This window comes from Festucalex cinctus, chromosome 14 (genome assembly GCF_051991245.1).
Source record: "Festucalex cinctus isolate MCC-2025b chromosome 14, RoL_Fcin_1.0, whole genome shotgun sequence".
Classification (NCBI taxonomy): domain Eukaryota; kingdom Metazoa; phylum Chordata; class Actinopteri; order Syngnathiformes; family Syngnathidae; genus Festucalex; species Festucalex cinctus.
In genome coordinates, this window is record NC_135424.1 from 25669747 (window position 1) to 25695516 (window position 25770).

At 40.0% G+C, this 25770-nt stretch overlaps 1 protein-coding gene across 1 annotated transcript in view; it reads right to left on the minus strand.

Moving 5' to 3' along the window:
- Positions 1 to 25719, minus strand: part of piezo1 (piezo type mechanosensitive ion channel component 1 (Er blood group)) — a 286359-nt gene extending 260640 nt beyond the window's left edge. Inside the window, exons 1-3 of the mRNA XM_077496131.1 lie at positions 25351 to 25719; positions 17933 to 18028; positions 12033 to 12198 (exon numbers count right to left, since the gene is read on the minus strand). Coding sequence (XP_077352257.1) covers positions 12033 to 12198; positions 17933 to 18028; positions 25351 to 25414 — 326 coding nt within the window. The 5' untranslated portion in view covers positions 25415 to 25719. The remainder of the gene's footprint in view (positions 1 to 12032; positions 12199 to 17932; positions 18029 to 25350) is intronic.
- Between the last annotated feature and the right edge of the window lie 51 nt (positions 25720 to 25770).

A 25770-nucleotide genomic window follows, 5' to 3' on the forward strand; every position in this document is an offset into this window, starting at 1 on the left:
ATGCCCTCTAGTTACAATGCATACTCTCTAATAATTGCTTATTTTCATACACTTCTATTACAATTTGGACTTTTGTCCTGCTTGGAAATGAAACTCGGGACCTCAAGGAAGCTATTTGTGGAGAAATCTCAAAATGGACAAATAAAGTCCAGCTGTCTAATATCGTCCATTATCTCGAGATTAATCCTGCCGACATGCGGACCGTTTTGCTGGAGCGGGTCACAATTATTAGACAGTATGCCTCGTAACTAGGGGGCGTGTTTTTAGCCTAGCTGTTAGCTAGCCCTGCATCTTGCGCAACTGTTTAGGAACATCCCAAATTTCCTAGCTTCAAACGTAATTCACAAATGATTTACATAAATGTTGTGAGGATAAGCGGATCTCCTAATGGATGGACATAGCAACCAAAAAAGTCAAAATACACCATTCAGCACGAAAGTGAACAGAACAGTCATCCAACCTTGGAGCAGAAGCTATGTTGTCATCGGTCCCGGATACCGGTGATTTGTCATCCCATAACAGAGATATTCTCCAGGATGTCTTTCCTAATGAAACGATTTCTACTTTTAGTTCAAATTATGACATTCACACACTAAACCATGTTGAATTCGGGCGGATGAGCTGCCACAATGCCCCCGCAGAGTAGGCTACTCTGCTACCATTAACTCAGACCGAGTCGGGAATTAAACGTTCTGACATGTGCCACTGCCTTGTATGTAATGTAGACTAAAGTAATAATGTATTGTAAATAATAATTTAATGTTTTGATCGCTTGTCGATGTTGTCTATTTCATACGACGCCGGACACGTCGCTTCTTCTTCGATGCGTCAAAAATGGAGTCTGCCTGCATACGTTGCAAATATCACTACACATTTTCACTTATGCTCTTTTACATGGCACCCTACAGGGGGCCCAGGGAGCGGCCAAGACGCAACCGCCACCGAGCAGACAAGGGGGGCAGAGCCACCCCCGCCCGGCCACAGGGGACAGCATCAAGAAAATTGACTAACTAGCATGCAGTAACACCAAGTGTTGATGCTTAGTGCCCGCTGGAAATAAATCTTAAGGAGTTAGTGAGTATAGAGTGTCGTTTAGTGTGGTGTACTCGAGCCCACTGGCAGCAACTGGGTTCCTAACTATATAAAAATAAAAACAATCAGTTACAAAATACCAAATACAGAAGCAGCAAATACAGAAGTTATAACGATGTAGTGGCTCTCGTTAACAGGCAGAATCTAGGCAGAATTAAGTTGCCAAATTAAGATTAAAATATTCTATGTACCTAGACCATGTTTGTTTAAATCTTGGTACTTGATTTTTATTTAAAGCAGAGATTTTTTCCTTTAAGATATAATTTATTAATAGGTTTAACCAGTGGTCGATATTTAGAGATTGTTTATTTTTCCAATTGACAAGGATTGTTTTTTGTTTTTTTTAGCAATAGTAAGGGCTATAAGTGTAGATTGATATTGTTTACATGGTAGATCAGTTATTGTTAAGTCACCTAGTAAACACAATCTTGGAGATAAAGGAAGCCTACAGTTTAATATATCAGCGAGCTTTTTCAAGATTTTAGTCCAGAAATACAGCACTGGAGTACATGACCATAAAGCATGAAGATAAGTGTCGGCAGTGTTTTGTGAGCACTGGAGACAAATGTCGGAGTGAGAGAGTCCCATTTTCTTCATCATATATTGTGTAATATATGTTCTATGAAGTATCTTATATTGGATAAGTTGCAAATTTGTATGTTTTATCATTTTAAATACATTTTCACAGATTTGGTTCCGGAACTATAGACAAGTCTTTTTCCCATTTTCGAGAAGGTAAATATATGTTATCTGTATATAAAAGTAGCTTATATATTTTTGATGTTTTTTTTGTTGTTGGAGAAAGCTTTATAATATCTTTAGCTAAGACAGGCAGTTGGAGCGTATCCTGAAGTGTTGGGATTTGTTTCTTAACCATATTTTTAACTTGCAGATAATGTAAGAAATTTCCGTTTTTTATTTCATATTTTTGGACCAAACTTGTATACGATATAAACATTATCTGAGAAAAGACGATGAAGGTGTGTAAATCCTTTCTGCTCCCATAACCCTAAATGGAACGACTGATTATTAAGTTGAAAGTCAGGGTTTTGCCAAATGGGAGAAAGCCCCCAGGGCGCCAATTGGGAGTTTGTCATTTCTAATGCCTTCCACCAGGCAGTCAGGGTGACGGCTATCATTGGGTTTTTAAAACAATTATGTCGTTTTATCGATTTTGTAATAAAGAGTAAATCTGAGAGTCTAAGGTTATTACAATCCTTCTGCTCCAGTTCCAACCAGCAGTTAGTATCTCTGTTGGGTTGTGTCCATAGCACAAGATATTGTAGTTGATTAGCTATATAGTAGTGCATAAAGTTTGGTGCCTCTAAACCTCCTTTAGATTTACTTTCCTGAAGAGTGGATAGACTAATTTTTTCTTTTTTTTTTCTTTATTCCAATGGAATTTTGTGATAGCAGAGTCCAGCGATTGGAACCAGTTAGACGTAGGTTTAAATGGAATCATTGAAAATAAATAATTTATCTTTGGTAAAGCTTTCATTTTTATAGTAGCTATTCGTACTATTAAAGAGATAGTAAGATTATTCCAGCGCTCCAGGTCACTACGGATGCTATCCAGTAATGGTAAAAAATTTAAAGAAGTTAATTCAGTTAACTTAGGTGAAATTTTAACACCTAAGTATTTTAAATTACCTGTAGGAAAGTAGTGTGGATCCTGACTTGTGGGGTTCCATGAATTTTCTGTAATAGGTAGTAATATTGATTTTGTCCAGTTAATAGAGTAATCTGATAAGTGAGAGAATTTAGTTATTAAGTTCAATGCTTCCCCTAACGAGATAGCAGTTTCTTCTAAATAGAGTAGTATATCATCGGCATATAGATTAATTTTATGTTCTATTGTCCCGGAGTGGATTCCTTGGATCCGTCTATCCTGACGTATAGCTAATGCAAGTGGCTCAATAAATATAGTAAATAATAAAGGAGACATTGGGCACCCTTGTCTTGTTCCCCTTTGTAGAGTAAAACTCTGTGATGTAATCCCATTAGTAGTAACTGTAGCTTTAGGAGAATCATATAATATTGAGACCCATTGAATGAATTACTCTCCGAAGCCGAATTTATTTAAGACAGCAAAGAGGAAGGACCAGTTAACTTTATCGAAGGCTTTTTCTGCATCCAGCGAAATAACAACTGCCTTTTTGTCATGCCGCTGTGACATACTAATCAAGTTAAAGAGCCTCCTAATATTATTAGTAGAATGGCGACCTTTAATAAAACCTGTTTGATCGCTATGAATAATTGTCGAGATTACTGTCTCTAGTCTAGATGCCAAGGCCTTGGCGATAATTTTAATATCGGTGTTAATTAGTGATATCGATCGGTAACTTAATGGGAGGGTGGGGTCTTTTTCTGGCTTTAATAAAAGTTTAATTGCTGCTATATTCATATGTTGACGTATATCACCATTAGTTTTAATTTCAGTTACTACTCTTAAAAATAATGGAGCAAACATTAACAATAAGTGTTTAAAAAACATAGCCGGATAACCGTCTGGACCAGGTGCTCTGCCATTAGGCATACTGTCTAAAGCACTATACAACTCATCGATAGTAAGCGGGGCATCTAAAGTATCTTTATGTTCAGTAGATAACTGAGGTATATTTAAGCTATTAAGGAATGCCTCAATATGTTCAGGGTTAGGTCTATTAATTTCTGAGTATAGATTACGATAATAGTTATACAAAATATTAGGGGTGTTTAAAAAAAAATCGATTCAGCGATATATCGCGATACTACATCGCGCGATTCTCGAATCGATTCAATAATCGGCAGAATCGATTTTATTTTATTTTTTTAGGATTCACACCTTGAGCATGGAAGAATGTTATATGAACGGAACATTAAGCCTTAATATTTTATTTTAATGCTGTTCAAACATGAAACAGATTACAACCTCTATAAGACTGAAATTTCAGATAAATAAATAATACATTTTCATATAAATCTTACACTCTACAAGCTTACTGATTAGTATTTTCTAAATTTGAATGAAAAAAATCGCAACAATCGACTTATAAATTCGTATCGGGATTAATCGGTATCGAATCGAATCGTGACCTGTGAATCGTGATACGAATCGAATCGTCAGGTACTAGGCAATTCACACCCCTACAAAATATGGTTAATTTCTTCTGGTGATTGTGTGCAATCACCATTTGTACCTTTAATAGCCGTTATAAGAGATTTTTCCCGATTACGTTGAAGTTGATTTCCCAGAAATTTACCTGATTTGTTATTATGTTCAAAATTATTATATCTCAACTGTTGTATTATAAACTCTGTCTTTTTAGATAACATGTTATCTAACTATATTTTTAGATTTTGTAATTCAGTCACAAGGGACACTAAACTATTGTACCGGTGGGGCGATGGGTGCTGGGAGGCCTACACCCGCCGGGTTGGAAGAGGCCCCGCTGGTCGCTCCTCTTACTCACTTCACGAGTTTTGCACTATACACTTTGTAAATATATACATAGGGCACACAACATATTTCTTGGTGGGGTGGGGAAGGGTGGAGACACCGTCTTCACCCTTCAACTCCCCTCCAATTTTAATGCACTTCACATCCAGGGGAAGGGGTGAGTTGGGGTGGGGAGCCATCAGGGGGGATAGACTGCAGTGCCTGGCAGCGCTGTGGTCCCCCCATATGTGTCCCTGCCCCACCACTTTGTCCCTCTATTTCCTTTTTTAATGCACCACACACATACACATTCATTTTTTTTGGGATGCAGGTGGATCGGAGTCAGGGAAATTTTTTCCCTCTGTTCCATCTCACCTGCTCCCAATTTTAATGCACCACACGCACACACTTGTATATACACTGGGTGGGGCCACACTCACGGTGTAAGGGTAGAGCTCGTCTGTCGGCGAACTGGCGGACTCAGTAACAGGGTTAGGTGTCACTAGTACGCTTGCGCGACGACCGGGGCCTCTTCCCACCGGGCTCGGTGTTCTGGTGTACCGCCCCTCCCCCGGTGCTTCCTCCTCTGCTTCCCCCCTCCCGCCGCTGTGCCGTCCTTCCACACGGCTGGAGGTGGGGTGGGCACGTCTTCCTTCTCTGCGCTGCTGCCCAGTGCCGGTTTGGCGAGGTTGGGGGGTGGTGGTTGGAGGCGGGGGGGCTTGTTTGGGTGGGGTGTAGTTGTGGGTGGACGGGGGGTGGGGGGGGGGGGGGGTCGGGGTGTACTCAGGGGTTTGGGAGCAGGGGGGTGGCAGAGCCTGGGTCATGGTGGGTGGCGGGTTTGGGTGGGGTGCGGGGGGGTCGTTGGGCGTGCGGGGGCTGGGGACCAGTGGGGCGCTGTGGGCGCCCGCCGGGCCTCGTTCTGCGGCGTTGGGCTCAGGGGTGCGGGCCGCGGCTCAGGGGATTCCGGGGGGGCGGTGCTCGCTTTGCTGGGCCGCGGTTGACGGCTCCTTTCTTTGGTAGCGGTCCTTGCCAGATCCATCACACCAGCATCTACTGAAATTCAAACAGAATTCGCCTCTCTCTCCCACTGTTCGTTGAATCAGTGGGTGCTGGTGTCTGTGGATCTCACTTTGCTTTATCTATCATTCCCTCCTTCCTCTCTTTAGTTTTTGCTCTGGTCACTTGAGATCTCCTTAATTTTTTGGAATTTAGAGGTTTCTGGGGTTGGCGAAAGGCTCTGGTTTTGTAACCACGCAGGAGGTGTTTGGTTGGTGCTGGATTTCACTTTGATGGACTGGATGTACTCGTTTCTGTGGATCTCACTCTGCCTCATCGATCCTTCCCTCCTTTCTCTCTTTAGTTTTTCCTCTGGTCTCTTGAGATCTCTTTAATTTGTTGGAATTTAGAGACTTCTGGGGTTGGCGTAAGACTTTGATTTTGTCACTATGGGGAAGGCAGGAAGTGTTGGGTTGGTGTTGGATTTAACTTTGACTAACTTTTCTTTTTATCTTTTCTGACCTTTTCTCTGGTCTGCTGACCGTTTGAACCTCACGGCTCTGGCGAGACTCTGAAGTATCTGGTTAAGGTGAAAGGTAATGGGATTTTTATGAGGTTTTAGGTGAATTAATGAGTATAAATTTACACGTATTTGCATGCACACGCACACACGCACGCAAACGCACGCACACAAACACACACATACACGTAAAAAAAAAAAAAAAAGAGAGCAATGATGATAAGACGTTGAATTGGTAAGACTGCCGACTGAACAATTCTGAGCTCTCACAAAAAAAGAAGAAAAAAAAGAAAGAAAAAGAAAAAAGTTTAGTGTCCCTTGTGTATTACTTGGGGTGGGGGTGGTGGGACAAAACAAACCAAACAAACAAAATATTTTTTTTTTTTCATGTGACTAATAGCATTTGAGACATCACTTCCAAGATAAGTTATCAATAAAGCACTTTTCACAGGCCACATCAAATGGCAAACTATCTTTTAATTGACACAAAATTATGAAATCAAACTTGCCATTGTGGTAATATGACTTCATTTATGCAAGAAAATACTTTGTCTATACTATTGGAATTGACTTTCCATTGATATTTTAACAAATCCTGAAAATTTCAGGTTTATATCTTTTTCCTAAGGTACTGGTTGCTATGGACATTTGAAAGATGCAAGTACCAAAACTTTAAAGCCCTTTTTCTCAAAACTAGCGATTTCAACCTTCCAACATTAAAACTGCTGTAACTTTGTCAATTTTTTTAGCTACATCCATGTATTATATACCATTTTAAATGGAGTTAAGTGCAGAATTCAAATATATCAATAACTCAATTTTGATTTTTTTATGTATTTTTTATTTTTGGCACATGAGGACCCTTTTTGCCAGAGCCGGTCACATGGTGACCACATCATATCAATCAATCAATCAATCAATCAATCAATCAATCAACTTTATTTATATAGCACCTTTCATACATTTAAAATGCAACTCAAAGTGCTGGACATCCATAATGCAATAAAATAAAAGAAAGAAAAAGCCCCCCCATCCCCTTGGTCGTACCCACAGACACACCCAAAACCCAACAAACACATGAAAACCACAACATGGCGGGGCACAGATGTACCCTGTAAGGAAAGGCACCCCGGAGGAGTTCATCCACAGTGAGATGGATGAAGGCCAAGCATCCCTCTCACTGTGGAGGCTCCCCCATGAGAAAACACTGGAGCTAAAAATTTTATAACTACCAAATAAAAACATTTAAACACTAAAAGAAAACGGTTAAACACGATAGAAAAAATAAATAAATAAAAACAAAGCTACAAGACAATATAGATTAAAAGTTAAATAAATAAAAGGGGATAAAAAAAAATAAAAATAATAATAAATAAAATAAAATAAAATACAAATAAAAAAGGTCAATCAAATGCCAAACTAAAAAAGTAAGTCTTAAGCCTCCTCTTAAAAACATAAATATTCTCTGCAGACCTGATGCTCTCTGGCAGGCCATTCCATAGGTGAGGACCATAGTGGCTAAAGGCAGCTTCACCATGTGTCTTGGTCCTCACCTTTGGAATAGTTAAAAGGCCGCTGCCAGAAGACCTCAGAGGCCGCGAGGGGTAATAGGGTAAAAGCAAGTCAGATAAATAAGATGGGCCAAGACAGTTAAGACATTTAAAAACTAATAAAAGCACCTTAAAATCAATCCTGAAACGCACGGGGAGCCAATGCAGCGATTTTAAAACTGGTGTAATGTGCTCCCGCCCTCCGGTCCCCGTCAGCACACGTGCAGCTGAGTTCTGAAGGAGCTGTAGGACTGAAATATTCTTTTTGGGAAGACCAGAGAGCAGGGAATTACAATAATCTAAACGACAAGAAATAAAAGCATGCATCAGCACCTCCGTGTTGGCCTGTGAGAGAAACGGGCGGACTCTGGCAATATTCTTAAGATGGTAAAAACCGATCTTGGCTACATTTTTAATATGAGGATTAAAAGTTAGCTCAGAGTCAAAAAGGACGCCCAAATTCTTTACACATTGCGTGGGTTTAAAATCTTGTAGTTTAGGTAAAAGTTTCTCTCTCTGACCTTCAGGACCGATGACTAAAACCTCTGTTTTGTCCTGGTTGAGCTGCAGGAAATTTTCTGCCATCCATGACTTAATATCTAAAATACAATTTAAAAGGGTATCAATAGGCCCCATGTCATCAGGCGACACGACGATATACAGCTGTGTATCATCAGCGTAACTGTGGAAGTTGACGCCGTGTCTCCTGATGACTTCCCCAAGGGGAAGCATATAAAGATTAAAAAGTAATGGGCCTAAGATTGAGCCTTGGGGAACCCCACATTTAATTTCATGGGTTTCAGAAGAACATGTATCCATACTTACAAAGAAATATCGGTGTGTGAGATAGGAATAAAACCAGTTAAAAACTGTACCAGAGATGCCCACCATATCATGTTATTTAATAAGGATTTTATAAAGCTGAACCAGATTTAATTTAGTTATTAAATACAAACAATAATAAATCAAAATAAATAATAATTTATGAATGGGCCCCGGGCCACTTTTTACAGGAAAAGTTGGGCCCCACGGTAAAAATGGTTAAGAAATGTGTTTTTTTTTTTCATTTATTTAAGATTAAGCCATGTCCGTATATTCAACATACAAAACCATTAACATTCTCATTTATTTGAAACAAAAAATGAAAAAAATATTTTCCAACAATGATCGAATATCCTTTCAATGGGCTGACATTTTGTGTAATTTACTACTGCATGCCATGTAACAAAGCATGCTATGCTATGCTAATTGCATTTTTATGTACTGTATAGCGGGCCCCTATTATTTGCAGGGGATAAGGAATGTGCCTGCCTGTGAAGAGCAAAAAATATGCATATAATATGTGCCTATTACAAATACATTTTTTTTTTTACCACCCAAAATCTTGAAAAAAAAAAAACGGGGAATAAACCTCCAAACAGGGTTTTTCATGAGAAATATCCATCTATCCATTAACTCTCCTCACTAGGGTCATGCGGATGCTGGGACCTACACCAGCTGTCTGAAAACAAATAAAATAAATAATATTATATATATATATATATATATATATATATATATATATATATATATATATATATATATATATATAATATATGTATATATATATTAGGGGTGCCAGGTGATTAAAATTTTTCATCGTAATTAATCGCCTGACTTCAGTAGTTAACTGATGATTAATCGCAAATTTTATATCTGTTCTAAATGAACAATAAAATGCAAAATAAAATATTTTTCCAAGTTTTCATACTTTTAACATTAAGTGGAAAAAATGTTAAACTAATAGAAATATGGCTGCATCTTTTAGTCAGTATTTTTCTAATTCATAAAATTGAGTTAAAATTAAAAATTTTAAAAACATTGTACTGTAAAAAATGAGTGTGATATTGATTTGTGTTGAGGTCATTTTTTTAGCCACTAGATGGCATAGTTGCATTTGTAATACGGTGACAGCTCAGTGCATTTTCCTTTTTATATTAAGAGCTATCTAATCTTTAACATGAAGTAACGTGAAATTCTGTGTATTATTAAAATTGTAAAATACAATATAACTGCTCAATTTTAACATGGACGTGTCGGCTGTGTTGCACTGGAACTCCCACAGTACAGGCTTTACAATTAAGGGCAGGTCATTAATTGCGCATTTAAAAAAATTAGTGGCGTTAAAGGAACTTTAAATTAACTCAAAATTAATGCACTAATTTTGACACCCCTAATATATATATATATATATATATATATATATATATATATATATATATATATATATATATATATCCATCCATCCATCCATTTTCTTGACCGCTTATTCCTCACAAGGGTCGCGGGGGCTGCTGGCGCCTATCTCAGCTGGCTCTGGGCAGTAGGCGCGGGACACCCTGGACTGGTTGCCAACCAATCGCAGGGCACACAGAGACGAACAACCATCCACACTCACACGCACACCTAGGGACAATTCGTAGCGCCCAATTAACCTGCCATGCATGTCTTTGGAATGTGGGAGGAGACCGGAGTGCCCGGAGAAGACCCACGCGGGCACGGGGAGAACATGCAAACTCCACCCAGGAAGGTCCGAGCCTGGACTCGAACCGGGAAGCGGACGTGCTAACCACTCGACTACCGTGCCGCCCTATATATATAAATAAATATATATATATATATATATATATATATTAGGGGTGTTAAAAATCGATTCGGCGATATATCGCGATACTACATCGCGCGATTCTCGAATCGATTCAATAAAAAAAAAAAAATCTATTTATTTTTTTATTTTATTTTTTATTTTATTTTTTTATTATTTTTTTTTTTTAAGAGCTCAGAATTGTTCATTCGGTAGTCTTACCGATTCAACGTCTTATCATCATTGCCTTTTTTTTTTTGTGTGTGTGTGAATCGATTTTTAAACTTCCATTTTTAATGGAAAAATATTCAACAAAACGTCTGACTTCGGGTTAGGATTCACACCTTGAGCATGGAAGAATGTTATATGAACGGAACATTAAGCCTTAATATTTTATTTTAATGCTGTTCAAACATGAAACAGATTACAACCTCTATAAGACTGAAATTTCAGATAAATAAATAATACATTTTCATATAAATCTTACACTCTACAAGCTTACTGATTAGTATTTTCTAAATTTGAATGAAAAAAAATCGCAACAATCGACTTATAAATTCGTATCGGGATTAATCGGTATCGAATCGAATCGTGACCTGTGAATCGTGATACGAATCGAATCGTCAGGTACTAGGCAATTCACACCCCTAATATATATATATATATATTTAAAGTGATACCTCAGCTCACGAACATAGAAAGTGTGTGTAAGGCGAAAAGTTCTTCTTCCGAACATTTATTTCCCATAAGAAACCATTAAAATGAGAATAATCCGTTCCCAGGTCCCTATAAAACATAATTTTCTACTAAATAAGCCTTAAAACTACACAAAAATATACCTTATTTTATGTATAATAAATGTGCTATTGTATTGTAATTAAATAAATAAACTGTCCTGTATAATAAAGTCGTTTTATTTACCTTTGTGATGGTAGTTCTTAAGGATGGTAGCAATAGTAGACTTACTTTATTCACGAGCGTTTCACCGCGTAGTGTTTATGGAACGGTTGCCGTTCATTCGCGATTTTGTGCTCACCGGAGCGGAGGAGGCGTGTCCCTTGGTGAACAAGGAAGTGGAGCACTTTAGCGAGTCAACAAAAAGTGAGCACCGCCAACTACTTTCACTTCTTTCCTGGGACTAAACAGCCGTGGCACTATTTTCTCCTATTTTGAGGTACCTGATAGCACTTTCGCTTTTTTTAGTGGCGCGAACTCCACTGACTACAATGCAAACGCGCCGCAGAATCGCCGTCCCTCGCTTTTGGTGAGAACGCAGCATTAGGCTTAACACTAGCCTGTGGTGGGGTCTTTTTCGGTCCCATAATAGCAAAAGTACACTCAATATGGTCCAAAATGTCTATCAAACACAAACCGCGTCCGCACTCAAAGAAAGGGGGTGACGAACTGGGACGCCGTGAGCGTGCGTCAGCTTCTCGTGGCCGCCACCGTGGCGCTGTTCGACCGCGTAGTTTGGTTCGTCCGCCGAAAACTACTTCGTCAGCAGAGACTATATGCTAGAATTTAATGTTCTTGAGGCGAAAAGTTCGTGAGCTTAAGCGTTCGTCAGCGGAGGTTTTACTGTGTATATATATATATATATATATATATATATATATATATATATATATATATATATATATATATATATATATACATACACACACACACGCATATACATACTTTTTTTTTTATATTGAAAAAAAAAATCTGTGAATAGGTGAATACACGTTATACATTTGTGTTCTGTGAAGTAACAGAGACACACACCCTTTACTTGAGAGCAATCAGACCACTTGGAAAAACATGAATACTGTATAGATAATACTGACATACCTGTTCAGTCCTATATGTCTGGTTAGGATATCCATATTTGAGCAGTTGTCAGCAATAACAATGTTGAGAGGAGGATAGGTGTACAGTACTGTCTGAAAGCAGACATGACCAAGTATAAAAAATAGACTGGTACATAATATTGCTCTGATGAAATGGCCTGTATGTCCTGAAAGATAAAGAGAAAACAGAAAAAGAGCGTGTCAAAATTAAACTGAAGAATAACAACACGATCAGGCCCCTACATTAAGCCTTTTTGGGTGGTCCCGTCAGCGCACATTTGATTTTTTTAGTTAATACATGCTGCCAGCGCTGACATTTTTTGACTGGTCCAACTTAGTAAAAAGAAAAATACCATGAAAACTAGTATGATACCAATACTGGTATCGGCAGAGGTGCCGATACTGCATTAAAACAGTGGTATCAGTATCGGTGAGTACTCACAAGTAAGATACCATTAATTCATTAATTCCTAACGTAGGAGTTTGGATGCAGCATCTTGTGTCTTCTTGTGTATTCACTTATATGTGACATGCTCACTGCATGCCGATCTAAGATATCCTATTGGTCCTTGAATGCTCTGAACCAATGACAGGACAGCTTTTTCATGTTGAGGGAAAAAAACCCTTAGGTTTGGTATCGGTATCGGCCGATACTGCAAAGCTGGGTATTGGAATCGGTATCGGGGGCCAAAAAAAACGATATCGGAACAACACTAATTGAAAACCTGGAAAATAGCCATGTAAACTAGTGGTGGGCGAATCGATCCAAATATCTATATTATCAATACAAAGTCAGTATCGATATCGGCTCAATACTGGTACTATAATATCGATCTAGTAGTTTACTTTCAGTTGGCTCTTTTATGCATTGCTGCGGTTTGGTCAAAGAGATAACAGGTATGTCACCGCACACTCCACTTCTCACTTTATTTATAAAGCGCTTTAAGAACAGGCATTGCTGTATACAAAGTGCTGTACATAAACATAAATATCAGTCAGGCAAAGGAAATCCAGCTCGTTTGAGAGAAAGAACTCCCTCAACGACCACGCATTGAATTGCGCGATCCTTGTGGGAGCAACAGGGGTGCGTGGCTCTTCTGTTCGGCGGTCTCGGGGAAGCTCTTTCAGAAGCTAGAGTTTGGCACCGCGTCCAAGGCGCGGAGGTCGGCACGACCGAGGCTTTCCAGGCGAGCCGACAATCGTTAACCAGCAGAGTCCGGGATACGCCACAACGGAGTACATCCAGGCGTTCGGGACCGAGCAGGGGACGATGCTTGTTCCAGCACCCATTTTAGCTTCAACAGCTGGCCGCCACGTTTCCCCCGGCGCCGCCGCCGCTTCCCCAGAGCAAAGCGCATGAACGCGGAAGAGCTCAGCCGGAATGTCCGCCAAAAGTGGGGGAAATGTTTTCTCCCAACCATGCTCAAACTCACCCGAAACGCAAACGTTGTGCTGAAGGTCCAACAAGGAGTCACGCTCGTAGACGAGTCATGACTCACTCAGAACAGGACCAAGCACTGTTATCAGGAAATAAAGTCAAAACAAGAGTTGCCGTATAAACTGGCGCACTGTCTGTCATCTTGATCAAAAAAAAAAATCTGTCAGAGCAGAGCAGGCACCGGTTATAGTATGAAAATGCACTTTTGTGGGGTTTTCTATCAATAATATGCATCCCCGGCCTGTCTACAATCCAACCAGGAATTAAAAATCTCCGTCCGCGACTTCATTACCTTTCTGCTCCTTTCTAAAATGTGTACTTCAAATGGTCAGATTAAACTTCCGTGACTTGGTGACATCAATAAGATACGGAAGTGCACTCGACCCAGCCCCCTCGGGTTAGTGGCACCGCCTCTGGTCACACCCACTGAAAAAGCCGCAGCTCCTTTCTTTTTCTCCCCCTGCACGCAAACAGCTCCCTGGCGAGCAAAGGGAAAACAACGATCAGGAGAAGGTGGTTGCTTCCTTCATCCGAGTCTTTGAGAAGACTGGATTAATTTTATTTTTGAAGGACGTCTACTGACAGCATTTCTCGAACGACTGTTTGGTTAGTGAAAGCCTGTTCAGAGCTTTTTGCAGATTTGCAACTCGTTTAAACATAATGGATCAGTCCCAGTGATGTGATACGACTGCAAACATGAAAGATGCAAGTTTAACATTTCATTTTGATTTAGTCTTCCTTCTTATCCTTTCAATATTACATGTGCCATATCATACATTCTACCATATTACAGGTGTATTTTTAGTGCTTAAAGTGGGAGCTACATTTGTCATTTGGAGGTTTTTGTGTGCTGAGAGGTTTGGATCCCAAAGACGCAGACATAAATAAGATTTTATCTATTTATTCACATCAAGAGGGAGAAACTCAGAGACGCTGTACACAGGAACAGGTGGACAATAATCCGGCAACACACACACAATTCTCAGACCCTTAAATAGACAGTCAATCAATCTCATTGGTTGTGGCGAGACATGCGAGTACTAGTACTGACATGGAATTCTCTGATTGGCTGTTAACCTGAGGCAGAAACTCAGAGATGCTGTACACAGGAACAGGTGGACAATAATCCGGCAACACACACACAATTCTCAGACCCTTAAATAGACAATCAATCAATCAAATTGGTTGTGGCTAGACACGCGAGTACTAATACTGACATGGAATTCTCTGATTGGCTGTTAACCCAGTACTTACAGATAGTTCCCGACATCAACAAACATCATATAGCATAAAAGATTCCTGACATCACATAGTCCAGACATCATATAGCCAAAACTAGTTGAAACTGGATGCAGTTACATCAATACCCAAAACAGACACATAACGGGTCGTGAACTCTGGCGCACGGTCATGAACTCTACTCAAACTTAACCCTGGCATGACCCCAGACATGAGACAGGACCCAAACATTACTCCTGCATGACTCGAGTCATGACAGTTGTTTGGTTACAAGAGGTCAGATATGATAAAACAGACGGTGGTTGGATAATACTGAAGCAGTTGCGTATTGTTTTTGCCAAAATACAATCCGCGGTGATTATTTTGCCGTGACTGGCAACTCGCCCCCAAGTTGACTTCACTTTGGCTGCTAAGTGGTCTCGACGAGACGGCTTGCACGTTGCGACCGCGCAGTGGCCTATAATCTGTGGACATTTATTCATAACTGCTTATAAATGTCTACAAGCATTCACGGCAAATCGGATTCATTCACGGCAAAATAATGCTCGCGTGAGAGTTGGCGGTTACGGCAAACTAACACGACAACATAGTCTCTGTAGTAACGTTCTTACGGTGAAACATTATGCCACTTTTCCACAAATTAAAATGGTTCTAAAATTTATAAACCTATGTCTGCCTGGCTCAAATTGTTACGGTTGTACCACACTGCTTTTACTCGCCATGGCCAGCCATTTCATTTCACAACATCAGACCCGTCACCAGAGCCCAGGCTTAAGGGGGGCACATGAAATGCATGGGCGGGCCCAATTATTGTGAATACCATACTGACAGCATTAACTTGCCCAATATATTTGGATAAATTTATGTAGCACTGTCGTGCATCTATCCATTGAATGGCGCCCGCTGACAGTTTTATCATAGACCGCATTTACAGTACACACACATAAAGTAGACTGCAGTGGCGTCGTGAGTACGTTGACGCCGCAGCCATATTGGATGAGGCAAAGTGAAGCTATTTGTAAAGATGCCTCCTTCTGTTTCTCCTTGGAGATGTATCATAAAGCCACAACTCATTGGATTAATAAGGAATTATTATTACCTTTGATTATATTATCCCATTCAAAGTCAATCTTACTATTTTTGCCGATGTAATGGCAAATACAATTGCCACATCCAATAGGGCGGATGCGCTGACATATTGCTTCGAATGGGCTACCTGTTTGAACGGTGGCGGCAGCAGAATTAAAAAGAAAAAAGGAAAGCAAAATCCTACCTCATTGTAGATGCCAAAACGATATGTGGGTCCCGTAGTTTTTTTTTTTCCAAGTGACTCTTTAGTTGCCGACACGAAAGTAGTTTGTAGTATGTCCCTCCTCACTTGTCTTGTGCGCCAGCGTCCTCAGAAACATGCAGCTTCACTTGTACAAAATGTACATGACTCTTGCATTGCACGCCAACATTGACATATTTGTCGCGTATGCGTATAAGTCAGCGTAAGGCATATCTAGCATTATTTTCAGTAAGACTGTGATGGCTGTTGCAGATAACTACAACTATTTCTTCATATTGTGACATCTTGCAAGAATGCCGCCAGAAAACGTTACTTGGAAATGTCACCCTTTTTAGTTGTCTTGTACAAACGGCCACCGTTGGCCGTAGCCGACGCCAAAAAACAGGAACAATTCGGCGAGGGGCGAGCATTAGAAGCAATGAACTGAAGCAGCTAACACAAACGTAACATACCTCCGACACCGCGAGACCTGTGTTGCGTTTACTGACACTCGGATATAAGAGTGCTAAACCGAATGAATGGAAAAATATAATGATAAAAAAGGAGAACCATTTTAGAGATCCATGCCTCAAATGGGCGGGCACAATCATCTTGGTGGGCGGGCACGGACCCCTATGGCCCGCCCATGGTGACGGGTGTGCACAACATTAGCACATGGCTAGCGGAGCCGAAATCACAGCCACTTCAAGATAGACGGGTGTGGCCAAGGTGTAGTCTGGTGCAGCTATTTACAACTATTTTAGTATGCACAAAAGTTGAATAATATGGGACCTTTAAAATTAGGGATGGGTACCGAAGACGGTACTTTTTGTGGTATGGACCGATTTGGGTCGGCACTTCCGAACACCGATTCACATTCAATCAAACGGTGCCTTGTTTCGGGTCTGAAGCACGTCTTTCAAAGTTGTGACTGTAGGGGAGTGGAAGAGTTGGCGTTTTTTCACAACGCACTTGAACGCAACATTATACTTGCAGCAATGTGCTGATGTCACCCTCTCGTGCAGGATTCACGCGCTAAAATACAGTTCTGGCTTTTGGAAACGAGATAGATTTTTGCGGCACCAAGCCAAAGAAATATAGTTTCTGAAGTATGACAGCAGCACTGGGTGCAGGCTTGCAAGCAGTGCACGTCTGAGAGGGAGGTGTCGGCGGCGTCCTCGCTCAAGCATGTCTTCCCCCACCGAATAGTCTCATGTTGGAATGTACACTGTCGCACCACATCGTTAAGGTTAAGGCATATAAACAGTAATTTGGATGTACTACTCTTGACCATAGTAATATAAAATAAATAGAAAATACCGTAATATTTTGACATTAACGCATTTTATTATCTGAATGTCATTTGCAAACATTGATTAAATGCATGTACGCAATCGCATGCATGCGTGTATTGCTCAAAACGTAACAGCATCATATCAATTGGGTGCCATTCAGCAATTATTAATTAATTAAATGCAAATTATTTTTGTTTTATCTGAAGTCCCGTGGGGGTGTTTTTTTTAAAGCAAAATTTACCACCGAGCACACCAACTGGAGTCGTCCCGCTCATTTTGGAACAACAGGCGTAGGGAATGCCGTGCATTGACCTCATCACGGACCTGCGCAGCCTTCAATGTAAACATCCGCGGTTACGTTCAAGGCTCAAGTGCGGTCGAAAAAAATATTGTGATTAATCTGCGTTAATACGTGATTAATGCGACAATTTTCTGTGATTAATTAATCTATTAGCGCTTTAACTTTGACAGCCCTAATATATATATATATATATATATATATATATATATATATATATATATATATATATATATATATATATATATATATAGAATATTAGTAGTAGTAGTAGTAGTAGTAGTAGCTTCAATAAAAAATAAAAATAAAACATGACTGTTGATACTTTGTTATGTAGGTTTGGTCATACAGGTGATCTTACCTCTGATGGTGTGTTTGTTGGGAGACAGAAACCACGGCAGCAACAAGAGGTAAATAAAGTAAACCAGGGACAGTACGTTGTAGCGAAGAAGACAAGCTGCAAAAACACAAATGAGTTGTGTTACCTATCAGCATCATTGCAACCAATACAGCAAAACAAGGATAAAATGTATTTGCATGTGCACAGTGAATCAATGCTATTGCGAGGGATACGGACTGGAGCATATGTGTATCATCGAAATGTAAATTCTTAAAGAGGCATATTAAAAAAAAAAAAAAAAAAAAAAAAAAAAAAATGTATATGTGTGTGTGTATATCCATCCATCCATCCATTTTCTTGACCGCTTATTCCTCACAAGGGTCGCGGGGGTTGCTGGCGCCTATCTCAGCTGGCAGGGGACACCCTGGACTGGTTGCCAGCCAATCGCAGGGCACACAGAGACGAACAACCATCCATACGCACAAGCACACCTAGGGACAATTTGGAGCACCCAATTTACCTGCCATGCATGTTTTTGGAATGTGGGAGGAGACCGGAGTACCCGGAGAAGACCCACGCGGGCACGGGGAGAACATGCAAACTCCACCCAGGAAGGCCGGACCCTGGACTCGAACCGGAGTCCTGAGAACTGGGAGGCTGACGTGCTCACCACTCGACCACCGTGCCGCCCTGTGTATATATATATATATATATATATATATATATATATATATATATATATATATATATATATATATATATATATAAAACTTGGAAGAGTCACTGGCAGGAAGATAAATAAACATAGACTATAGGTAGTTTTACTTTCTGATTTACTTGCTTGGTGCTTGTTGGAGAACTCTAAAGTGATTTGCGCACTTTGCAGAGCCAAATTCAAATAGCCTATTAGCAGGGTTGATGAATCCAGGGCCAGAAAGTAAAAACGATGCCACAGATTGGCTTTAGCTCCTTTTTCTCAATACTAGGGATTTCAACCTTCTCCAGTCATGTGAGGACAGTCAAGTTGGCCGCCTTGAGCACACGCTGTGTGGGTCAATTTCAAAATACAAGTAACAAGGCATTGGCAAAGCCCTCAATGTATTAGGTGGAAGGCTTTTATTTTGAAGTTGGCCTCCACAGCGCGTTCAGCGGACTATGAACGACCTGAACCGTGGCTGGGGGTGGGGTGGGCACGTCTCCACTCTCTGCGCTGCTTCCCGACCCCACGGGTTCGGGGGGGTGGCTTGCGGGGGCGAGGGGGTGTTGGGTGGTGGCTTGTTTGGGGGTGGGTGGAGGTGTGGGTATCTGGGGGGTGCTTGTCTGGGGGGTTGGGGGCCTGGGGGTGGCGGGGGCTGGGTCGTGGTGGGTGGCGCGTGTGGTGACGGGTGTGGGTGGGGTGCGGGGGGGTCGTGGAGGGAGCAGGGCCGGTGGGGGACCGTGGGGGCCTGCCGGGCCTCGTTCTGCGGCGTTGGGCTTGGGGCGCGGGCCGGGTCGGGGGCGCTCCGAGCGTCTGGGTTGGCTCTCCGGCCGGTGGCCGCCCGAGGAGCGTGGGAGGTTGTGCCTTGGTGCTGCCGCGGCTTGGGGTAATTGCGGGGGCCAATGCCCGCTGTGCTGGGCCGCGGTCGACGGCTCCCCTCTTTGGTGGCGGTCCTTATGCATGCCAGACCCATCACACCAGAATCTACTGAAATTCAAACAGAATTCGCCTCTCCCTCCCACTGCTCTCTGAGTCAGAGGGTGCTGGTGTCTGTGGACCTCACTCTGCTTCATCTATCCTTCTCTCATTCCTCTCTTTAGTTTTTCCTCTGGTCTCTTGAGATCTCCTTCATTTGTTGGAATTTAGAGGTTTCTGGGGTTGGCGTAAGACTGTTTTTGTCACCATGTGGGTGGCAGGTGGTGTTTAGTTGGTGCTGGATTTCACTTTCATTTATTATTCTTTTCTTTGACCTTTCCTCTGGTCTCCTGACCTTCTGAACTTCACGACTCTGGCGAGACTCTGAAGTATCCGGTTAAGGTGAAGGGTAATGGGATTTTTAGTTGGTTTTAGGTGAACTAATGAGTACAAATTTACACGCATTCACACGCACGCACGCATACACACATACACGCACGCACACAAATGCGCACATACTCACAAAAAAAAAAAGAGAGAGCAATGATGGTAAGATGTTGAATCGGTAAGACTGCCAAATGAACAATTCTGAGCTCTCTCGTGGGGAAAAAAAACAAAAAAAATAAGTGTAGTGGATGCAAACTTAAATGATGCAATTGATAACATATTTCACATTTTGAGGTTAAAAGTGAAATTGTCAACTCTCAAAAATACCTATTTTTCCCCAAGATATTGTCAACTCATTCAACTTTCACGTCAACTCCGTCAGTCCTAAAATCTGACAGAGTTGACGTCTGATGGAGTTGACAAAACGGAATTTATTCTTCCACTAAATCATACATTGTACACTGTAGCTTGCTGGATTTTACTCAGTTGCTAGGAGTTCCAATGGCTTGAATAAAAAGCCTAAATTTAATTCAGTGGAGCTTAAAAAAATAAAGGGATGACGGAGTTGACGTGTTCCAGCTGTGACCGTAGTAATATCAATACTGTTTATCTAAAATATTTAAAAAAAAAATGTAAAACTTGCCATAACATTACTGGTAGGGCTGTATTCCACACAGTCAGCAAGAGGAAAGGGGTCATCAGGGATATAACTGACCATGCTATTGTTTCATTTAGTGAGGACTAGAAATAAATGTGAAGGGGTTGACACAAACTGAGACCTATTTTGATAGGTTGATTTTTTTGGGAAAATATTGTTTGATGTTCACTGTTATCTAACTTGTGAAGTCTATTTAAAGTTTGTTGGGTGCTTCAATATTGTGACCTCTTGCTCTGCAGGGACAAGTTGATCTCCTGACTGCAGGCCAGACAATCAATCTCATTCATGCAAAAAAAAAAAAAAAAAGGATGATAAAAATTACATTCGTTCTAAATAATTCCTTCAACTTAACTTTTTAAGCATGGTCATTTGGATTTTATTTTTTATTTTTTTTAATACAAATTAGACTTTAGTATGTGGGACATATTTTGTCCCAACTATCAGGGATCACTGATATAACATTTTAAATATATCAAGCTTTATTATTCCCACATAGAAGAAATTTGCATTGTTTCAGCAGCAATAGTGACTACAGGAGATTAAAAGAATAGCATGCCAGGGAAGATGGAATTTGTAGAAGTACTTTGCACAAAATGTGCAATGTAAACAAAGACAGTTTAGTTGACAAACCTGAAATATTGTCTGTGTATTTGCTATCCAATCCAATCCCCTTATTTGTTATTCTGAGTACTGAATGGCAGTTAAACTAGCTCGTCTCCACATTGTTACAGTACAAGCTTCTGTGGCGAAAGCCAGACTGTTTCAAGGTTTTTACTTTTAGGATCTGAATTCCCCAACACTATTCATATATCGTTAGCCTAATTGCATAATTGCCCAAGTTATATTTGAACGTATTTGGTAAAAAAGAAAAATTGAAATTTGTAGAAAACACATTGATATTATTTATTGATTTTGTAACAGTAAGTTATATGTCAATTGCATTACAACAGTGACCTACAGTGGGCAGAATATGCAATGATTGTCGGTATTTCTTCTCTGAAATGTGAATACAAAGATAACCAACGCGTTTTTACATATACTAGGGGAGAAAGGAAGCAGAAAAACAAAGACAGTTTAGTTGACAATTTCCTGTCAGATAGCAGCAGACACTGTGCACCATCTGTTCGCTTCATTTCCATCTTCTCTCACCAGTGACCCCCTTGTTCACAAACACTCCTGATATTTCTCACTATTTTGTTAAACTGCTGCCAAAACAGATTATGTATGAGCAAATTTGGTTTAAACTAACAGGGAAATTACAATCTTTACCTGTCAGTGACCAGAGGTGGCAAATTCTGGTCCAGAAAGTAGAAACCCTGCCACAGTTTGGCTTTAGCCCCAGGTGCTTGCTGTATAATGTTTTAACACTGTCAACGTATGTTCTTTCATTACATTTTGTAACCTACTTTTATTTTCTCTTCTTTGCTATGAATGTTGTTTACTGTGTTTGTTGATGCTTATGTGTTGTCTTTCCTTGTGTAGAGCACATTGAGTTGCCTTGTGTATGAAATGTGCTTTACAAAATAAATAAACTTGCCTTGCCTTAATGTACATTTGCTTATTGGTTCGTTTTTTTTGTCCTTTTTTGCCCATTTCATGTTCACATACTTGTTCAAGTAAACACTGATCGTGCTCTTGTAAGAGCATTCAATTGTAAATTACATTTTTGATCAAATGCAATATATCATTGGAGGGAATTGCTCATCTATTTTACATTGAGCCCTGAAACTTCAAGGCTAAAAATGAGTCCCAGTCCGGCCCTGGCAGTAGTAGTAGTAGTAGTATTGAAACAAAAAACACTGTCTCTTTTTTTAGGGGTGTGCCAAAAAAATCGATTCATAAAAGAATAGAGATTCTCATTTATTAATCGAATCGAATCGATATTAATATCCAAAAATCAATTTTATTTAAATTAGAAATGAAGAAGAAGGGGAAAAGGCAGTTGTAGCCCACATGCTGTTTTTGTGGAAAAAGGCACTTACAATACAAAATTAATAAATGTTTAAACAAAAAAAGACACTTTAATGTCTCTATTTGTCATTTTGTCTTGCAAGGCAGACTGGAGTAGATCACGACAATGTTGTGCAAATCTGTAAGTTGAAGCAAAAATCATTTGTCAATCAAATAATTTTGAATAGAAAATCGTTTAAATCAAGAATTGAAAATCGATTCTGAATCGAATTGTAGACCCAAAAATCGTAATCAAATTGAATCGTGAGACAGTCAAAGATTCCCAGCCCTATCTTTTTTATGAACTACTACATTACTGTATATCAATTAGGGCTGTCACTAACGACTTTTTTAAAAATCGACTCGACTTCTCATATTTTTAACGACTAATCGACTTTTTATTATTATTATTATTTTTTTTTTTTTTTTTTTTTTTTTTTTTTAAGATTTGAGGCCGCAGATGTTGAACATGTGTTGAATTGAGTGGATAATCTGTATATAAAATCCATTGTTCCTTATATTTCCTGTACAATAATAGTCTTCAATTTAGTGTAACTGCGGCGCGCCCGCACGCAGCCTCGCACGCACGCACGCACGCACTTACACACAACTTCTTCATGCACCTTCCCTTCATTTCAATGTTGTAGGCGATGGTGGTTGTTTGTTTGTTAGTTGTTTGCCGTGACCAGCAACTGATCACCGAGTGTTATTTTGTCACGTCAATGTTTTTTTTTTTTTTTACGCCACGCCGAGGGTATTTATTTATTTATTTTTCCGAGGGGAACAAGCTCTTCTTTCGCGACCAAGATAACATGGCTTTGCGATTCAAGCCGTGTTCGTGAGGGGGTTATTCTGTCACGGTGAGTGTAAAACTTTGCCTACGTTGCCGTGAAACGCTAACTCCCCGTGAAATGTGTTTGACTCGATAAAACGGCCATCACTACGCCGCAACGAACAGGTCGTGCACATTTGGGTTATTCATATACGCTTGTGAATGTCTATAAGCAATCGTGGTATTCACGGCAGGCCAAGAATTTTCGTTCCGAGTGTTCACGGCAAAATAACGCTCGCAGGAGATTTGCCGGTCGCGGCAAAATAAATAACTGCTGACTAATAAAAAGTGACAGTCACAAAATTAAGCAGCTGCCAAGCACTACACGAGGGAGCGAACTAAATGACAATATTACAAGTATTTCTGTAACATTATTGTCGTGTTTACCTTTGTCTATCCGTAACGCGCTGAATCCATGTTATTGCTCCGGTATCCATGAACCGTGGCGTCGATTTGGCCGTCCCATTCACTCGGCAGTCATGCCGTTGTACTGACCATGAGCGTTTAAAAGTCCTGGTGTATCTTTGCAGCTTTTACAGACTTTTTGAGGGCCGTGTGAGCATTTTAGCTGTTCACCTCACCAACCAAGCTTGGCAGTAATAACGTGCATGGTGGCTTGGTGACCTCGATTCAAAGTCGTGCTCTCTTCCTCTCCCAAATGTTTAGAAGAGCCTGTACCTCTGTCCTCTTATCCATTCGTTTTCCCTCCATTTTAAAATAGTGCAACCAATGAGGACATAATCTTAACTAATAAATATTGTAAATACTGTACGAGTGTACATGTACGCTTGCAGTAAAAGAACTGTATGCGCAATTGGGCTAATGGCGGTGTGCAACACACCTCCAAATTCAAACAACCAATCAGACCAACCAAACAAACAGAAGTCATTTAAATAAATAAATAAATAAATAAATACATACATACATAAATAATAAATAAATAAATAAATAAATAAATATTACTCTGTCCGCCTTCTTCTCACTGAAGTTTGCAACACACTCTGCGCGGGGGAATAAAAGGTCCGTGAGAAACATGGACGGCGACTTAAATTTTTCCAGTCGACCTATTTTTAAAGTCGACCAAGTCGACTTGGTCGACTTTTTTTCCCAGCCCTAATATCAATGTTGGTCATGATGGCGGTTCTGGAGAGCTATGTATTTTTTCAGTTGGTTTCTGAAATAAATAAAGTTTGAAAAATCGGCATTGTATGATATACCATATTGTCGAACTAAATTCTCACAAAGATGGGGTGGTAGCTACAGGGTGCTCGGAAGTCACTGTGCACTTATTCTGTTATACAGTAAACATAAATGTTTGAATCAATATACATTGTGCAGTATTGTAACTTCTGTTCATAAATATATGTGCACAGTGACTTATGTGACGGAACCAAGAAAAGGTGTGTCCATGCAGGGGACACACAAATGTGTTGTATTGTTACTGCATCGCATTTCATTCCACTGCACCTCCACATTCCACGTTCTGTGAATATCCCACGCATATTAAATTTTACAATTTGCACATCATTTCAAAACTACGGATTATGCACGGAAAATTTTCACAGCGAGTCCACATAGACGAACATGTATGTCTGACCATAACCAATTTGATCGATAAACACACACACATATACATATATATATACACACACATATATATATATATATATATATATATATATATATATATATATATATATATATATATATATATATATATATATTTATTTATTTATTTATTTATTTATTATTTTGTCCTTCTTGGGGAAACTCCGATAAGTTTGTTAGTTGAAAATAACACGAACTGTGGTAAGAAAAGATTACACCCTAAAACATAACGTTGTTATCACTTTCGGTAACGTGTGCACGAAAATATGTTTTTGTTTGATTAGTTAGCCGACGATACGTCAAGTTTAGTTTACGGATCTCGGAAAATGCTGTACACTCGCACAATGCCACACTTTGTTTCATGAATTAAAAAGTCAAAGCTGATGGCTTACCTGTTAACAAGGCGATTGGTAGAAAAAGGCAGTAAATGAACCAAACGATCAATTGAAGATCCATGTCCGAACAGGAATATGAAACCAGATAGCAGCGATGTTTCAATGGATTGTTCGCATATCTCAAGAGTACTACTGTAAATTTGCCAAGATGTTCAAGAACGAACTAAACTCATTAAAGTTAGTGGCGTACTTTCGAAGGACACTTTAGCAAAGCCATGTAATTAAAAATGTTTCATTTCTGAGTCGAGTAGAGGAAAGGCGACTCCACTGGTTCTGACGGCAAGGAAAAGGTTGAGTTGCAGTCTTCCGCTGGAGGGGAGCCCAGTCTTAGTAATGGTGGGGATGGAAAAAGTGATTCATGGGCAAGTGAGTGCTTGAAGGACGTTCATAGAGGAATAATTCATAGTTGCTGGTCAC